Consider the following 16,870-nt stretch of genomic DNA (forward strand, 5'->3'; position numbering starts at 1 on the left):
CAAAATAGTACTTAAAGTGATATTCACCCAAAAATGAAAAATATTTCATTAATTACTCACCCTCATGTCATTCCAAACCAGTAAGACTTTCGTTCATCTGATGTTTTCCGCTAGCCTGGGTTTCCCCATACCGCCTTTGCGCAGCACGATTTTATTCACGCTGCTAGGTAGTCTGGATACCATGGACCAAATTTTCGCCTCAGCGAGGGGACCAATCACAGAACGGGGAGGGAGCAGCAAGACGATGATGACGTCTATGCGACACACCGAAGCAGTTTGTTTATACCTATGGATCAAACATGGCAGCAGACGCGAAGTTACCTTTCGATGCAGCCTTGGATATTGTTCTAAGTAGTTTAGAACGCAAATAAATCTCTGACCCATCGTCTTCTTCCTCGTCTAATTTCTTTCGCTCTACATGCGTCATCTGGTATAATTGAAACGATTGGCTATGAGCTATGTACAGGCGCATTTGATAGACATTCGTAGCACCCAATAAACGGCTCTGGGCATTCGTAAACCATGCCTCAAATACGAGAAAATTAACATGTGGTTCCCAGACCACGTCTCAATGTCAATGAGACGTGGTCTGATGTTAGCCAGGCTAGTTTTCCGCGATAATCTTTCTAAACTCATGGCTTCAGAGAGGAAGTGGCGCAAATCGAAAGACCCTACTCACCTTGGTTTGAATCAATCCCTCCTCTCTTCCTTCTCTGCTAATGTCTCTACATGACTAATGACTTACTACCACAACAAAATGAACAATTCTTCTGACTCTCACATGCTTTTCAAAACCTTCTCTCTTCTTAACCCTCATCCTCCTTCATCAACCCTAACAGCTGATGACTTTGCCACATTCTTCATAAATAAAAAAAACACCATCAGCAGCCAATTTTCCACACCACAATTTGACACAGACATCTTAACAGCTAACACACATCAGCTCTCGGAGGGAGAAGTCTCCAAACCCGTCCTTTCCAATCACCCTTCTGTCCACTTGATCCTGTCCCCACTCATCTCCTTCAAGCCATTTCTTCCTCAGTTGTACCCAAATTCACTCACATCATTAGCACCACTCTTCATACTGGTACCTTTCCAACGGCATTTAAGCAGGCTCAGGTAACCCCACTGCTTAAGAAACCCACTCTAAATACGACACATCTAGAAAATTACAGACCGGTATCCCTTTTTCCATTCATTGCTAAAACACTTGAATAAACCTTTCTTGCACAGAACAACCTCCTGGACAACAACCAGTCTGGTTTCAAAAGTGGCCACTCAACTAAGACTGCCCTGCTCCCGGTTCCTGAAGCTCTGAGACTAGCATGAGCAGCTTCCAAATCCTCAGTACTCATCCTGCTGGGTCTGCTGCTTTTAACACCGTTAACCACCAGATCCTCGTGCCAACCCTCAAGAAAAAGGGCATCTCAGGAAACGCACTCCAACGGTTCAAGTCTTACCTCTCAGGTAGATCCTTCAGGGTGTCATGGAGAGGTTAGGAGTCTAAGTGGCAACATCTAGCTACTGGGGTGCTTCAGGGGTCAGTGCTTGGACCACTTCTTTTCTCCATCTACATGTCATCACTAGGATCTGTCATTCAGAAATGTGTTTTTTCTTATCACTGCTATGCTGATGACACACAACTCTACCTCTCATTCCATCCATCTCAGGATCCGACGGCATCTGCTCGCATCTCAGTCTGCCTGAGAGACAATTCTTGCTGGATGAAGGACCGCCACCTTCAACTAAACCGTGCAAAGACAGAGCTGCTTGTTGTCCCTGCCAACCCAACACTACACCACAACTTCTCCATTCAGCTAGCTTCGTCAACCATAACTCCATCCAGGACTGGATTGCCAATTGCACTGGTTGCCAATTGCTGCTCGCATAAAATGCAAGGCTCGACACCCCTATACCTAAACTCATTACTCAAGACTTTCCATCCAGAAGCTTGCGTTCTGCAAGTGAACGGCGCCTTGTGGTTCCATCTCAAAGAGGCACAACATCACTTTCACAGACCTTCACCTAGACTGCTCCATGCTGGTGGAATGACCTGCCTAACTCAACCCGAGCTGCTGAGTCTTTTTCTTGAGCCATTTTCAAGAAATGCATATTTTCAGCAACACTTGAACCATTAATACTAAAACTTACGATTCTATATCTATTTCAAAAACAACAACAAAAAACAACAACAACCTTTCTACGTGTACTGTGCTGGACTAACTGGGGGATTATCACGGCACTTTCATACTGTTGTCCAATTGTTAGTTTGATTGCTTGCTCTCCTCATTTGTAAATTGCATAAAAGTTGCTAAATGATTAAATGTAAAACTTTGGAACACAACACGAATCTTTTTTAATGAAACCTGATATAGGGCTGTGAAACGATTATTCGCAATTAATCGCATCCAAAATAAAAGTTTGTGTTTACATAATATATGTGTGTGTATGGTGTATAATTGTTTTATATATAGCCTATATATATATAAATACACACATGCATGTATATATTTAAGAACAATATATACAGTTAGGTCCATATATATTTGGACACAGGTGCAATTTTCACACTTTTGGCTCTGTATGCCACCAGAATAAAATTAAAATGAAACAATCAGGATGAATTTGAAGTGCAGACTTTCAGCTTTAATTCAAGAGGTTGAACAAAAATATCAAGTAAAAATTTTAGAAACTGCAACCATTTTTATACACAGTCCCCCCATTTTCAGGGGCTCAAATGTAATTGGACAAATTAATATAATCATTAATAAAATGTTTATTTTTAATATTTTGTTGAGAATCCTTTGCAGGCAATGACTGCCTTAAGTCTGGAACTCATGGACATCACCAAAGACTGGGTTTCCTGCTTTGTGATGCTTTGCCAGGCCTTAACTGCAGCTGTCTTCAGTTGTTGTTTGTTCGTAGGTCTTTCTGCCTTTAGTTTTGCCTTCAGCAAGTGAAATGCATGTTCGATCGGGTTGAGATTAGGTGATTGACTCGGCCATTGCAAAATTTTCCACTTCTTTTCCTTAAACTCCTGGGTTGCTTTTGCGGTGTGTTTTGGATCATTGTCCATCTGTACTGTGAAGCGCCTTCCAATCAACTTTGCTGCATTTGGCTGAATCTGGGCAGACAGTATATTCCTATACACTTCAGAATTCATCCGGCCGCTTCTGTCTTCTGTCACATCATCAATAAACACCAGTGATCCAGTTCCACTGGAAGCCATGCATGCCCATCCATCACACTGCCTCCACCATGTTTTACAGATGACGTTGTATGCTTTGGATCATGAGCTGTTCCAAGCCTTCTCCATACTTTTTTCTTACCGTCATTTTGGTACAGGTTGATCTTTCATCCGTCCAAAGAATGCTTTTCCAGAACTGGTCAGGCTTTTTTAGATGTTTTTTGGCATAGTCTAATCTGACCTTTCTATTCTTGATGCTTATGAATGGTTTGCACCTTGTGGTGAACCCTCTGTATTTGCTCTCGTGAAGTCTTCGCTTGATTGTAGACTTTGACAATGACACGCCTACCTCCTGGAGAGTGTCCTTCACTTGGCTGGATGCTGTGAATGGTTTTTTCTTTATCATGGAGAGGATCCTGCGATCATCTACCACTGTTGTCTTCCGTGGACGTCCAGGCCTTTTTATGTTGCTGAGCTCACCAGTGCATTCTTTTTTTCTCAGAATGTACCAAACTGTTGATTTGGCCACTCCTAATATTCCAGCTATCTCTCGGATGGATTTATTTTGTTTTCGAAGCCTAATGATGGCCTGTTTGACTTGCATGAAGAGCTCCTTTGAACGCATGATGTAGGTTCACAGCAATAGATTCCAAATGCAAATACCACTCTTAGAATCAACTTCAGACCTGTTACCTGCTTAATTGATAAAGAAATAACGAAGGAATAGCCCACACCAGTCCAAGAAACCACTTTTGATTCAATTGTCCAATTACTTTTGGTCCCTTGAAAAAGGGGGGTGGCTACTCTCAAGAGCTGTAATTCCTAAACCCTTCCTCCAATTTGGATTTAAATACTCTCAAATTAAACCTGAGAGTGTGCACTTTCAGCCCATATCCATTATATAACTATAGCTTGAATATGTTTTGGTAAATATCTTAAAAAAAAAAAATTGTGCCTGTGTCCAAATATATATGGACCTAACTGTATATTTAAGAAAATAGTTCTATCTATAATATAAATTATATATAAATATACAGTATATACATGCAAATATTTCTTAAATATATACATGCATGTGTGTTTATTTATATATACCAATTAATTATACACCGTACACACACACATATATGTAAACACAAACTTTTATTTTGGATGCGATTAATCCCAGTTAATCGTTTCACAGCCCTAACCTGAGAGTTTCTGTCCCTCCATTGACAGCTACACAACTATCACTTTGTCCCTTCAAAAAGTTCATAAAGAGATCATAAAACCAATCCATATGAATTGAGCGGTTTAGTCCCAATAAAGTTCATTCTCGTTTTACGCAGCACGTTTGAGCTTCTGCAAGAGGTTTGTTCTCGCGCATCAAGCAGGTTCGGTTAAGCTTCTGTTTATGTTTATAAGTGAATAAAAGCATAAATTAAATCCGTTCATCATATAAAATGATCATGTCTTTTCAGAAAATTTATACTAAATCGCTCCATTCATTTGGATTAGCTTTACGATGTCTTTATGAACTTTTTGAAGCATCAAATAAGTAGTTGCTTAGTTGTAAATGGAGGGACAGAAAGCGCTGCAGATTTCATCAAAAAGATCTTCATTTATGTTCCAAAGATGAACGAAAGTCTCACAGCTTTGGAACGACATGAGGGTGAGTAACTAAAGACACCGAGTTTATGCAACTGGCCCAGGCTACTACAGGTAAACAGGGCTGATTCTGGAGATATCAAACCTCAACCACATGAACACAGTACGACCTTCCCAATAAAGACTTTAAGCATCCGCAAAGGAGGTTAAAAAGATGAAGTTATCTTAAATATCCAACAAAAACCAAATAGTTCATATGCAATTTATTGTAGTGTATATTCTGTATCAAGAAAATCATGTGGCAACAAGATTGCACATTAATATGTTATGATAATTAAAATTATAGAATTAGATCATATTAGTTACTATAAGATATTGGTGTGCAACCTTGTTGCCACATGCTTTTCTCTTTACATAAAAAAAAAAATTCAGGAATCCATTCATGGAACATCCAGGAACATGTAACGGTTACTGGGTGAAATCACGCAATGCACATAATACTGTCGTTATTTATCGGTTTGAGACATTTACTGTATATATCTCCAAAATTACATTACATTTCTCTTTTCTCTTTTAAACAATCCTTAATCGAGTTACTCACTCATCTGCAGGTTATTTAGACCATTCTATCAAAACACACACACAAGGGATCTGATTTTTTTATTGATGTTTCTCTGAAATTATTTGAATTTGACATTTTTCTTTTTACAAGACATTTTACAGAAAATCAAAGTTAGCTTGGTTAAAGTCAAAATAAAAGTAAAAAATAATTAGACGTTTTAAATGGAGTTTGGAGAGAAAACGGTTAAATAGACCTGTACCAATACATACAACATGGGAATTCCCCGATATTTAAACAGTTTAATGGCAGGTACCATGTGGCTGCTCGACATTTACTCTGAGATGCATAAAAAGCATCTGACTGTAGGTTAACAAACATATTTCCCACAAGCCTTCGCAATTCTACAACTTTTCCCAGCATTCCCGATGAGAGCCCCTGTCTGGCTCGAGGTTGACATGCATGAAGACTTGAAGAGAAAAACATTTCCTGTGAGATTGAGATGTTTTTTGGACTTTGGCTTGACTTTTCACCTGAATATGAATTCAGTCCAAGTCCTCATCTCAGTATTCAATAATTTATATCACTCTCAAAAACCTTTCTGTCCATAATGCATCACTTCCTGTAACCTTAGCATGCCAACACCATGATGGTAAACACTTTTATGAAGAAACAACCACATAAATTCTGCCATGTCAGTCAAATGAAAGTGCAGAAATATTATTAAACATCATTAAACTATTACATTTCTGCTTCCAACACACAAACAGTCCCAGGGTGCTGCTGCACAGCTTGTCATTACTAACGATGACATGACAAATATTGCTACAATGTTGTTTTTATGTTGTTTTGTTCCCCTAACATGTTGACAGGTTACAGACATGTCATCAGACTACAAACATACACACATCTATCATGGTCAGCAGAGAGCTAGCTAAATTAACTTTTTTTTTTTGCATTGACGTCTTTGCGACAATATGGCCAAATGAAAAATGTTCTCATGTGGGCAGCAGGGGGCAAGAGAGAGTGCTGGGGTTTTCTTACCAGCAGAAACAGGGAATGAGAAGTGGAGGTGGTGGATGAGTGTTTGGGATAGTTATAGGAGGATTAGAGAGAGGTGAAGTAAATCTAGGACTCAGGATGAGCGATGGCCCTACCTAATGATATGTTTTGAGGGGGGTTACACCATAAGAGCCGCCCCTCATTGGACAGTCGTTTAAAAAAGGGACAGAAGGGATACAGAGAGAGTTCTCCAGTTACAAGTGAGTGTTAAAATAATCAGCTGTTTGTCAGACAACAGCTTATGCAGACAGACGTGAGAATCTGGCTTAGAGTATCAAGTAACTCTCACAGTGTGTGTTTGAGTGTCTCTGCCAACAGTATCGACGTCATTTTGGGTATTTCAGTCACTGCGGTCGGAGTAAAAACACAGTACAACTCTAAGTCAAATTGCTGTAAACTACGTCAAAAACTTTTTGGGAAGGCAATTAAAATTGTATGATGGGATACATGAGATGACGCCATGAGTGTTAGCGTGTGTTTGAGAAAGTATGGACACTGATATTGACTGATATTACATTTTAATTGTGAGAAAGTGCATGTGTGTGATTCCATGACAAAAAATTACTAGTGCTATATTTAGCTCTCAGTAAATGAAGGGTGGGGAGGGAGGCTACTTTAGGGGGCCGGCCTACAGGAAGTGATGTAATAGCACCAGTATATCAGATGATGAGAAAGGTGAATTTATAGATGGAAATGTAATTAAAAAAAAAGACAAAAAGTGTCAGAAATGCTATACGGAAGAGAGATTAGAGGATAGGGAGACCAAAGACAGACAAAAACAGAGCGATAGGCAGTAAAACAGAGAAAAACAGAAAGAGAAGGAGGGAACAAGAAAAAAGACAGTTAAAATAAAGTTTCCAAAATAACTGTTCAGCAAGAATACAAGTGAAAAGTGTGAAAAGCTCTTGAATAAGACTGCATGTGTGTGGAGAGAGAGAGAGAGAGAGAGAGAGAGAGAGAGAGAGAGAGAGAGAGAGAGAGAGAGAGAGAGAGAGAGAGAGAGAGAGAGAGAGAGAGAGAGAGAGAGAGAGAGAGAGAGAGAGAGAGAGAGAGAGAGAGAGAGAGAGAGAGAGAGAGAGAGAGAGATGGCTGAGTGGTCTGTCACTTAAGTGGAAATCTTCACCATTCTGCCACCATTACAGCTCTCAAAAACACAACTGTCAGTGTGTGTGTGTGCAATGGGCGGCTCTCAGCTCTGGGTTTTTGTTGTGAATGTGTGATGTTGTTGAAGTGATGTTATTTTTAAGACTGTGTCCAAACCAGGTGCCAATGCAACAACTTTCGGGCAGCAAGTCATTTGTCTGTACTCCCTGAAAACACAAACTTTAACCTCTTCACCCTTAAGTTATGCCGATAATATAATTTATGATGGATTTTTTTTATGAAAGAAGAAAAACTAGAAGCTCTTCAGATTTTTTAACCTCACTGCTTGCGTAGCCTGATTTTGGACCAATTCGATTTTAATGTGGGTGGAGCTTTCCAGATTAACCTAACAAAGGCAGAACCCAAGCAACCCAAAATATATCTAATTAGAATATATAATAATTATAAAATATATTGTCACAGCTGCGTAAGACGACATCTCCAACAAAACTCATCGAAGATATTGTTTAGCTTGCCGCTTTATCGTGTTGCACCTAGATTGGACACAGAAATATATAAATTTTTTTTAGATTTTTTTGGGGGGATTATAATGAGAAAAACTTCACAGCTCTCCTGTCCTCTCCTGAAGGATTTATCTTTCACTCCTCGCCTCCAAAACTCTCCACCACCCCCTCTTTTCATACCCGTCTCTTTTACTTGAGAGCGATTTTGTGAGCGAGTTGAGAAAAGAACGCTGAGGGACTTGTTTTAGTTTGCCCTTTCTCTCTCTCCTGTTTAGTGAGCTCTAGCTCAATGGTCATAAGAACCCTGTCCTGCCTGCCCAACTCTGCTGCCTCGTCCTGGGCTTGAGCCTGGGTCGAGGCATCCCCACTCAGGGGCTCTAGCTCTCTGCTCCACAATCCCTATTTCTTCTCCCTGCGAGACTCCTGTTTCTTCTTCTCTGATGCTGCTGCCTTCAGCTTGGCCGGATCCATCACAGCTGAAGCCTGGAAAAGAGAGGGAGTGTGGAGAGGGGAGGAGTGAGTCTCTACGGGAGGAGAGCAAGAGAGAGAGATAGAGAGAGAGAGAGAGAGAGAGAGAGAGAGAGAGAGAGGTATAGAAAGAAAGCAAGAAGCAAAGAGAGAAAGGAGGAAGAAGAAGGGCTTGTGGGTTAGGTGGGAATGGTCAGATGAGTTTATCGGATATGAGGAACCAGAATAAGGGAGGTAGTTTCATTACAGAAGAGAAGTGGAAGAAGAAAAGAGAGAGTGAAATGCTAAACAAGTGGTTAGAAGGAGATGAACACCAGGGGAACTTTCGGTTTCTGGAAAGGGAGGACAAAACAGGAAGTGGCCAGTTAGGGAGTGACAGCGTGACATCACAGCACCTAAATAAAAGAACTCATACAGCTGACCTTTGACTCCTTCACCCTCGGGATGCTGAAACATGTTTGATTATCTTTAGTCTTTCCACAAAGAAGATTCACTGTATGTCTGTCAGAAACTTGAAAAGGTGCTGCACATGTAACTCAATTAAAGGTGAAGTGAATCATTTTTCCAAGTAAAACGTTGTACAGTAAGTGGACTTCCTGAACAGAGCAACACTACGCTCTGAGTCCTGTTTGTCAAAACAATGAAAGGGTGATAGAGGGTTTTGGAAAGACAATGTTATTATTTTTTCCAGTTCTGTTTGATGCTACTAGTAGTGCAGAAAGTAAACACTTCACCTTTAAAATTAATATTCCAGAATATAAACAAGTTAAGCTCTCATTTAAACTTGATTATCACAGAATTTAGAAGAACTTGTTTTTAACCAAAAAAATATTTTGTTCTTTGTGATTTCAAATCTATAAATAAGTTCAAGAAAGGCTTACAATAACTGTACATTTTAACTTGCTGCTTTTGTAATACAAATTCTCTTTAAACATATACAACTATGCAGCAAGTTTCCACAAAGGAATTTTAAAGTCCTGAGATCCTAGTTCTAGTCTGTAGCACTCAACCTGCATTCAGTTGAATGGATATTGGAGGGTGGACTGGGTTTACACTGACAGAACCAAGAAAATAAAGAAATGAAAGAGAAAGAGAGAAGCTGACAGGAGACGCATACAGAGGAGTACAAATAGAGGAATGTATACTGAAACAGATGACGGAAAGAAAGAAGAAAGGCAATAAAAAGAGAAAGAACATAAACAATACAAGATTGGAAATCTGCTGGTTTGATCCTGTAAGAGATGAGATGTGTGCAAAGAAAGGAAGTGGCTTGATTGTACATGATAGTGTTTGTCATTATATAATACATGATAAAAGCACATACATGATTCAGTCTGACAGCATTTTACTGTTCACCTGCGGAGGGAACGGAGGCCGGCGGAAAAGAGAGGGGACGAGACTGCTAGAGGAGAAAAATCAGTGATATGGAGGATGTGAAGGATAATGGCGTGGAAAAATGCACAGAAGGAAATAAACCCAGAGAGAGAAAGAAAGAAAGAAAAGTAAGGTGGTATGTAAATGAATGGCATGTTAGCACAGTAAAAGATGTATGAGCTCCATTTGACTGCCAGCTCAATGACACTGATGTGGTGGTCCCTAAGTCCTCAGGATTATAGAGAAGAGCCGAAAGTATTCTTAAATCTCCCACAAATGATACTGTTATAGCATAGCCTAATATTTAATTCTCCACATGGCTTATTACGGGCCTTGAACGCGCAATTGTAGTCTACAGTATGTGATGGCAACAAACAAGCCTGTGTGCTCGCATCCTTCGAAACATGTAGTTTTGATACCATTGCTATATCCCAAATGTCCGCTGCTTCTATTTTTGATGAGGTACAGCTACTCAAGTCTAAACATGTACTGTATTACAAATATGTTTACATGCATTGCGAATGAGGCTTCATAAACTGGCATCCAGACAGGAGCACAAACACTGAGGTAGATGTAGCTTTACCCGGAGTTTCGCCTGCCATGCAACTGACCTTTCTCTATAGTGCTTATTTTTATTATTATATTTATTATGAATAAAAATAATTATTTGTCATTTCATTAATCATTAAGCCTATACACATGTATCATATATATATATATATATATATATATATATATATATACATACACATACAGTACATTACTGGTCAAAACTTTATTTTATTTACATTTTTTATATTTTTGAAACAAGTCTCTTACGCTCAACCAAGGCTGCATTTATTTGTTAAAAATATCGTAAAACAGTAATATTGTGAAATATTATTACAATTTAAAATCAGCATAGAATGATTTCTAAAGAATTGTGTGACACTGAAGAATGGAGTATTGGCTGCTAAAAATTCAGCTTTGCCATCACAGGAATAAATTTAAAATATATTAAACAGAAAACAGTTCTTTAAATTATTGATGGGGAAACTCAGTCCTAGAGGTGTTTAGCTCCAAGCCTAATCTGACCACCTGAACCAGCTAATCAATCGCTGCATCCGAAATCGCTTACTGTCAGAGTAGGTACCGCATTTGAATTTGAAATTACTTCATGACTGTTAAAAACAATATGCTTTATGAATATGGGTAGCATGAAGGAAATTCTGACGTACTACATCCACCATGTTGTTACTGTCACATGACCTACCAGCCAGATCACTGCCATTCATAAATTCTCTCCCGTGGCCTCATGGGATAGTAAAGTGTCCATTGTATGCACACCTTAGAATCTGTCTGGAAGCAGTGGGTCACCGGGTACTTTTCGCCTACTGTTTTTCGAATACTATACGGTTGGTTTTTCGCATACTATATAGTAAGGAAGCATTTGATTTCAGATGCAGCGAATGTCTATACTATAGGATTACTAGAAGGCTACTTGCAGTGCTGGGTAGATTTGTTAGTTGTAGTTAGTAAAAAAAAAAATTACTGAGTAACGTAATCCATTACATTACACATCTATGGTAACAAAATCGGACTACTTTTAGATTACCTTTGACCTAACTCGTTTATCACATTGATTTGAATAGGATAATCTTGTTAAAATTGATAAAAAATACAAAGAGATAAATATATATTCCATTCTTTGTTATCAACAATATAAAGTGCATTAAATATTACATTACTTCAGGGTTTCCCAAACTGGGGTTTGTGAGTTTAATTAAAAGCCATTAAGTAAATGTAAAATTAAAACAAATCACTTTATAATAAAAAACCATCAAAATAAAACACATCAAATTTAAAAATATATATATATTATTTGTTCATCTGCTTGTAGTATGGAGAATCAATTAATTATGAATAATTTACTGCCATTGTGAGATTAAAATGTAATAATGTATCCAATAAAAAAAAGTTATATAATGTAAAACAATGTAAATGTAATATAATCTTATTACAAGTACTTCATTTTTGGAATCTGATTACGTAATCCAGATGACATGTAATCAGAGTTACTATCCAGCACTGACTGCAGGCAGGCGAGTTTTATCAGGGTTGGAGATAAACTCTGCAGGACAGAATTTGCCCATCGCGGTTTTAAATTGTAATAATATTTCACAATATTACAGCATTATATTTGACTGTATTTTTGATTAAAGTCCCCCTGTGGTGAAAATAAAGTTTTTAAATGTTGTTTATATGTCTATGTGGTGTTTTTAATATGCTTTAAGACAAACCATGTGCAAATTCATCAGTCAACACCATTGCGGAGTATTTTCTCCTTAAAACTGCATTGAACCAAAGACAGGCTCAAAAACGCTGTTTGAAATCGCTGTTGTTTCTTACATCACAAACTACCTTGTAACCAATCACGTTAATGTACTAGTTCAATGTAATCGAGGGCTTTAGCATATCACTAACTATGAGCGCTCTGAAGCAGTGGAGTCTCAAGAGAAGCCAGGTTATCCCGGTATATTTTTCTCTTGATATGAAACATTTCAATCTCTCTACATTTAGCAATATAGCAGGTGAATTATGTATATGATGTATATTACAATGTTATGATGAACTATATGCCTCTCACTGACATTCTGAATTGTTCAAAGCGTTTCTAAGGACACTGATTTTTAGAAGGCAGCTGTCTGACTCTGAGATGGCGAACGGGAACATGGTTTATGTAACATTAGCAACACATTATTAGCTGTTTGAGAATGTAGTCAACCAAAAGGCTAATCATATTAATTACTGTTATGTGACCGACGATACGTTAAAGAGCGATACCATTGTGCAGTGTTTACTACAGTAAAGTTGACAGAGTGAATCTCGGGCGTGAATGAGTGGAGGCGGGGCTCATTTGCATATTTATGGATCCGCATATATTAAATGAAGCAAGGGTGTAGTTACGTTCAAGCTATTTTAAGGCATGAAGATTTTTTTTTTATATTTGTCATTTTGGTGATCAAAGATGAGTTTTAAGGGATACAATTATAGGGACTTTAAATAAATGCAGCCTTGGTGAGCATAAGAGACTGCTTTCAAAAACATAAAAGAAATAATTATTCTTAAGTTTTGACATCCTTATATAACTGCTAACTATAAATCGCCTGACTTGTTTTAAAAAGTACTTTAAACGCAATTAACCACAGACAAAAAAGGGGGGAGAGCATTGGAGGACAGGAGGTCTTTAACAAAGCACAAGTGAAAGAAACTAGCAAGCATGTGTGTATGTGCGCGTTTGTATGCATTTTTAGGGTGGAGGCATGTGAACACTTGCCTGTTTTTGCTGTGATCCTTCTTTTCCTTTGCCTTTCTTGCCATGTTTGCTAAGGGGAACAAAAATACAAAAATTGCATAAACAATGTGGCCATCTGGTGGATGGAGAACTCAAACGAACTGCTTGTTTGCTACAGTAGTTGTCCTAAAGTCTCATCCTCAAGAATGCCTACAGACCTCCCACAATCCATTTTATAAATATAAGATAAATGGCACATAAAAACAAAACTAAAAACTGTAGTTGTGCATGTTGTGCATTCTTCCTGCCTAAACGTGTGGTTCTGCATTGTGCATATGGCTATGCAAGACTAGTTGGCTTACTACTCCCTAGTTTGGTTGGGGGTTCCATCGATGTATCGCTTATGACGTGTGTGTTTTTGTGTGAGTGTGTGACTAATGGGGATCTGGGCTGTGTCTTGGTAAGAGTGTGCGTGTGAATAGGAGCGTGTGTGTCAAGGCCAGGCAGAGGGTCGGGTTTGGCTTGAGGGAGCAGATGCTCCCAGACTGACCTCATGCTCAAGCTGAACACTCTTCTGGCGACCAGGAAACGCATCAGATAGTAAATTGCCACAATGAGGATCAGCAGTCCCAACACTACGCCAATGATGGCCCCTGTTATCACACCAGCCTGGACTGGAACTACAAAAAAGAGAGAATATAAAGAGAGTTTAGGTCTGCAGATTAAAGGCCTTTTACAGTACTGATTTATTAGTTGCGCTGTCCCTCCCTTAATACACCTGTATAATTTCTTACAGGCACAACTAGATTACTGAAAAATAACTGCAAACAACATTAATCAATGTCCACCTGGAAAGGCGCTTATATTCCCCCTCCAAAAAAAAAACGGCTTAATCCACAAATATTGTGCTCAGAAGTTAAACCTATTGTTTAAAAGGGAAACAAGGGGGGAAATCAAAAGCACCTGTGCAAAAAAGTATTTATTTGATGAATAAGGCTCTGTGTGAGGCATTTGGATCCAACAATGGCTATTTTTCACAGAAATTGCACTCTCTGAAAAAACAAAAAATGCCCAACTACACAAGGAAACCACTCAGGTCTCTGCTTTACTGTTGTTTTGCTCTTCCATTAGCAGTAAACTTTCATCTCCTGCCATAAGATCTCACAGATTTTGTATGCCACCCTGGAATAAAATAAGCCTAAAGGCAAAAATCAGTCTTAGCAACTGCAGCATGAGGCGAAAGCAAATGAGGAATCCAAATGGTTTTCTTGTATAGCGTGTTTCTCTGCAAAACTGGCATTTTTTTTTAATCGTCTTTTTTTATTAGTGAATGAAGACAAAAATGTTCATAGAGATCGGTTACCCTTCTCAAACACCAGCAGTCGAACGCTGGAGGGGTGGCCGGCAATGTCAGGTGGGTTCTTGGCGTCACAGGTGAAGGTTCCATTGTCTTCGAAGTTGACATTCTTGATCAGGATAGAACCGTCACGGCGATTGGGGTTCCCCACAAACTCCAGGCGGTCCCGGAACGGGCCTTTGTTATCCTGGTAGGGAGCTCCGCCTGCATAGTGGAAAATCTAAACCAGGAAAGAACGCTTATTTTATCATCACATATCTCATCCTAAAATGTAATATATCAGACATGATTATATCAACTTCAGCAATTAAAACGTAACCAGTGAGTCTTAACAGCAAAACAGCCTATACAGTGTAAACTGTAAACTAATTTACGAATCAAATGAAGTCATGCTATTCAAACCACTCAATTGCATTGCATGGTGAATAAAATTAGATTTTGAACTACAAGAATTGCCAGTATGAAGAAGCATCCACAAATGAATGAAGCTGGTCGGCCAACTCAAAGAATCACACAGCGCAGTACAATTTGGAAAGCAGACTACACCCACAAGGGCCTAATATTTCTATTTGCATGGCGATTATCTCTACAAACCACACGGACACATGGATATTATTCCCAAGGGGTGAGCATGTTTTCATACAGATTTGTGTTACTGTACATTACCAGTACACACACACACACCTTTTAACAGGTTTAGTAAAAATGCAATCACACTGTTAATAATAATTGGCTTCATGCTGTAATTGCACATTAAAATAATTATTAAAAACTTGTAAAACTAAAGTAGCTGCTCTCATGGATTGCCTTTTTAATTTTATTTTCAGATATTTTGGAATATAGACCAACATTAAGGTATCCAGCTAAATAGTTTTATGTGAAAATGTCCTTTATTTGTTGTGGTTAAAATGTTTTGGTTGCTTTGTCTGCTGAAGAATGCCTGACTATTAAGAAATAATTGCAATGTTTAACAAATAAATGAACTAAAATGTAGGAGTGTGTTAAAATAGCGAGTTTCTGCGTGCGCGCGTGTGCATGTTTCTACGCACTGCGATGCCCTCTTTAGCCCTATCTGCACGATAATGCCATGAGAAGGTCACGTCTGGAGAAGTCCACTGCCAGGAGAAGAAAGAGCAGGAGAGTCTGACATCTGTACCCAGCAAAGCATGTTTCTCCCAGCTTGTGTACACAACTATAGCCGTGGTCTGAGAGGCTGGAACATACAAAAACAGAGCGAGGAATATTAGCCTACATAGGGACACAAAAATGTAAAAATAAAACTGCAATGGTAGAAATGTTAAATTCAAATGTGAAATGATACAAAATAAAATCTGTTCGATAAAAAGTTTGAAAAGTCAGCAATGTTGCACTAAAGGATTCTTTTAAATGATGGCCACATATATTAATTTTCACAAATAAATATAATTATTATTAATCAAATTATATCCAAGTATATAAATAATTGGATCATAAATGTAACCTTTTTTTCTTGATTTCCTGGATGCAAATGCAAATATTAAAAACCATAAAACACACAAACACAATTTTTTACATCTATTTTTAAAGACTGAGGAAAAATAAATACACATATGATAATATAAAAATGTAATATTTGTATTTTTAAGATATTCTGGTAAGAAGCTTTGTGAGTATTTCAGGTAGGCTACACATTAGAAAGTATTAAAAAGTTCAAATTCATCAAATTGAGAGCCAACACAAAAAGAAATGGAAAGATTCTCTCTATTCTGACTGTGTTTGGTTGACTAAGGTCCTTTCTGATCTACCTCATCTCTCAAACCTGGACAGTCTTGAACAGGTAGGCATCAGGTGCACAAAACACAGGTGAGTCTGAACACACAATAATACTGGCATGTTGTACAGAAGCTAAAGTGAAGGACTTCTAGATGTTTTCTGGTTAGTTTGGTTCAAAGTTGGTATGCCTTGTTGTTACAAAGTAATGCAATGCAAGATGGATGAAATGTATTTACCTATGCCCAAGAGCACCAAGGACGTCAGTGCCAGTACAGACAGCATGATCTCCCTCCGATCTCCCCGCAGGTCAATATGTAAAGGGGTTCCGAGAGAGCGAGGGATGGAGAAAGGAGAAGAGATGGAGGGAAGAAGGGAATGAGACCAGAGGGCATCAAGATGAGACTATTCAGTCCTGGACTTTAAACCCAACCACACCCCAAACTTAAGCCCCACCCTCACCACCTCATTATCTCTTGCCTTCTCTTTGGCCCCGTCCCTGATAGGACAGTCTCTCTCGCTCTCTCTCTTTGTCTCCTTCTAAAAGACTGTCTGTGAACACGACATAGAAAAGGCGAGTGATACAATAACCTGAGAATGAATCCTCTCTCTCGTTCCCCAGCCAGTTAATAAAAGCATCACAGCA

General features: G+C 38.7%; 1 protein-coding gene across 4 annotated transcripts; it reads right to left on the reverse strand.

The window, feature by feature from the left end:
- Nucleotides 1-5,417: 5,417 nt before the first annotated feature.
- Nucleotides 5,418-16,659, reverse strand: mpz (myelin protein zero). Of its 4 annotated transcripts, none has more exons than XM_056260086.1 (6): nucleotides 16,464-16,653; nucleotides 15,525-15,688; nucleotides 14,482-14,695; nucleotides 13,669-13,798; nucleotides 13,161-13,209; nucleotides 5,418-7,125 (listed from the first exon to the last, which is right to left on the reverse strand). In XM_056260086.1, the coding sequence occupies exons 1-6, from the start codon at nucleotides 16,507-16,509 to the stop codon at nucleotides 7,117-7,119; spliced, it is 612 nt and encodes a 203-aa protein (XP_056116061.1). In that variant the 5' UTR covers nucleotides 16,510-16,653; the 3' UTR covers nucleotides 5,418-7,116. The 4 variants fall into 4 exon arrangements, with proteins under 4 accessions (XP_056116061.1, XP_056116052.1, XP_056116035.1 ...); XM_056260077.1 differs by having other exon boundaries at nucleotides 5,418-7,023; nucleotides 16,464-16,652; XM_056260060.1 differs by lacking the exon at nucleotides 5,418-7,125 and adding an exon at nucleotides 8,106-8,485 and having other exon boundaries at nucleotides 16,464-16,659.
- Between the last annotated feature and the right edge of the window lie 211 nt (nucleotides 16,660-16,870).

This window comes from Rhinichthys klamathensis, unplaced genomic scaffold, assembly GCF_029890125.1.
Source record: "Rhinichthys klamathensis goyatoka isolate OS25496 unplaced genomic scaffold, OSU_Roscu_1.1 h1tg000008l_1, whole genome shotgun sequence".
NCBI classification, from domain to species: domain Eukaryota; kingdom Metazoa; phylum Chordata; class Actinopteri; order Cypriniformes; family Leuciscidae; genus Rhinichthys; species Rhinichthys klamathensis.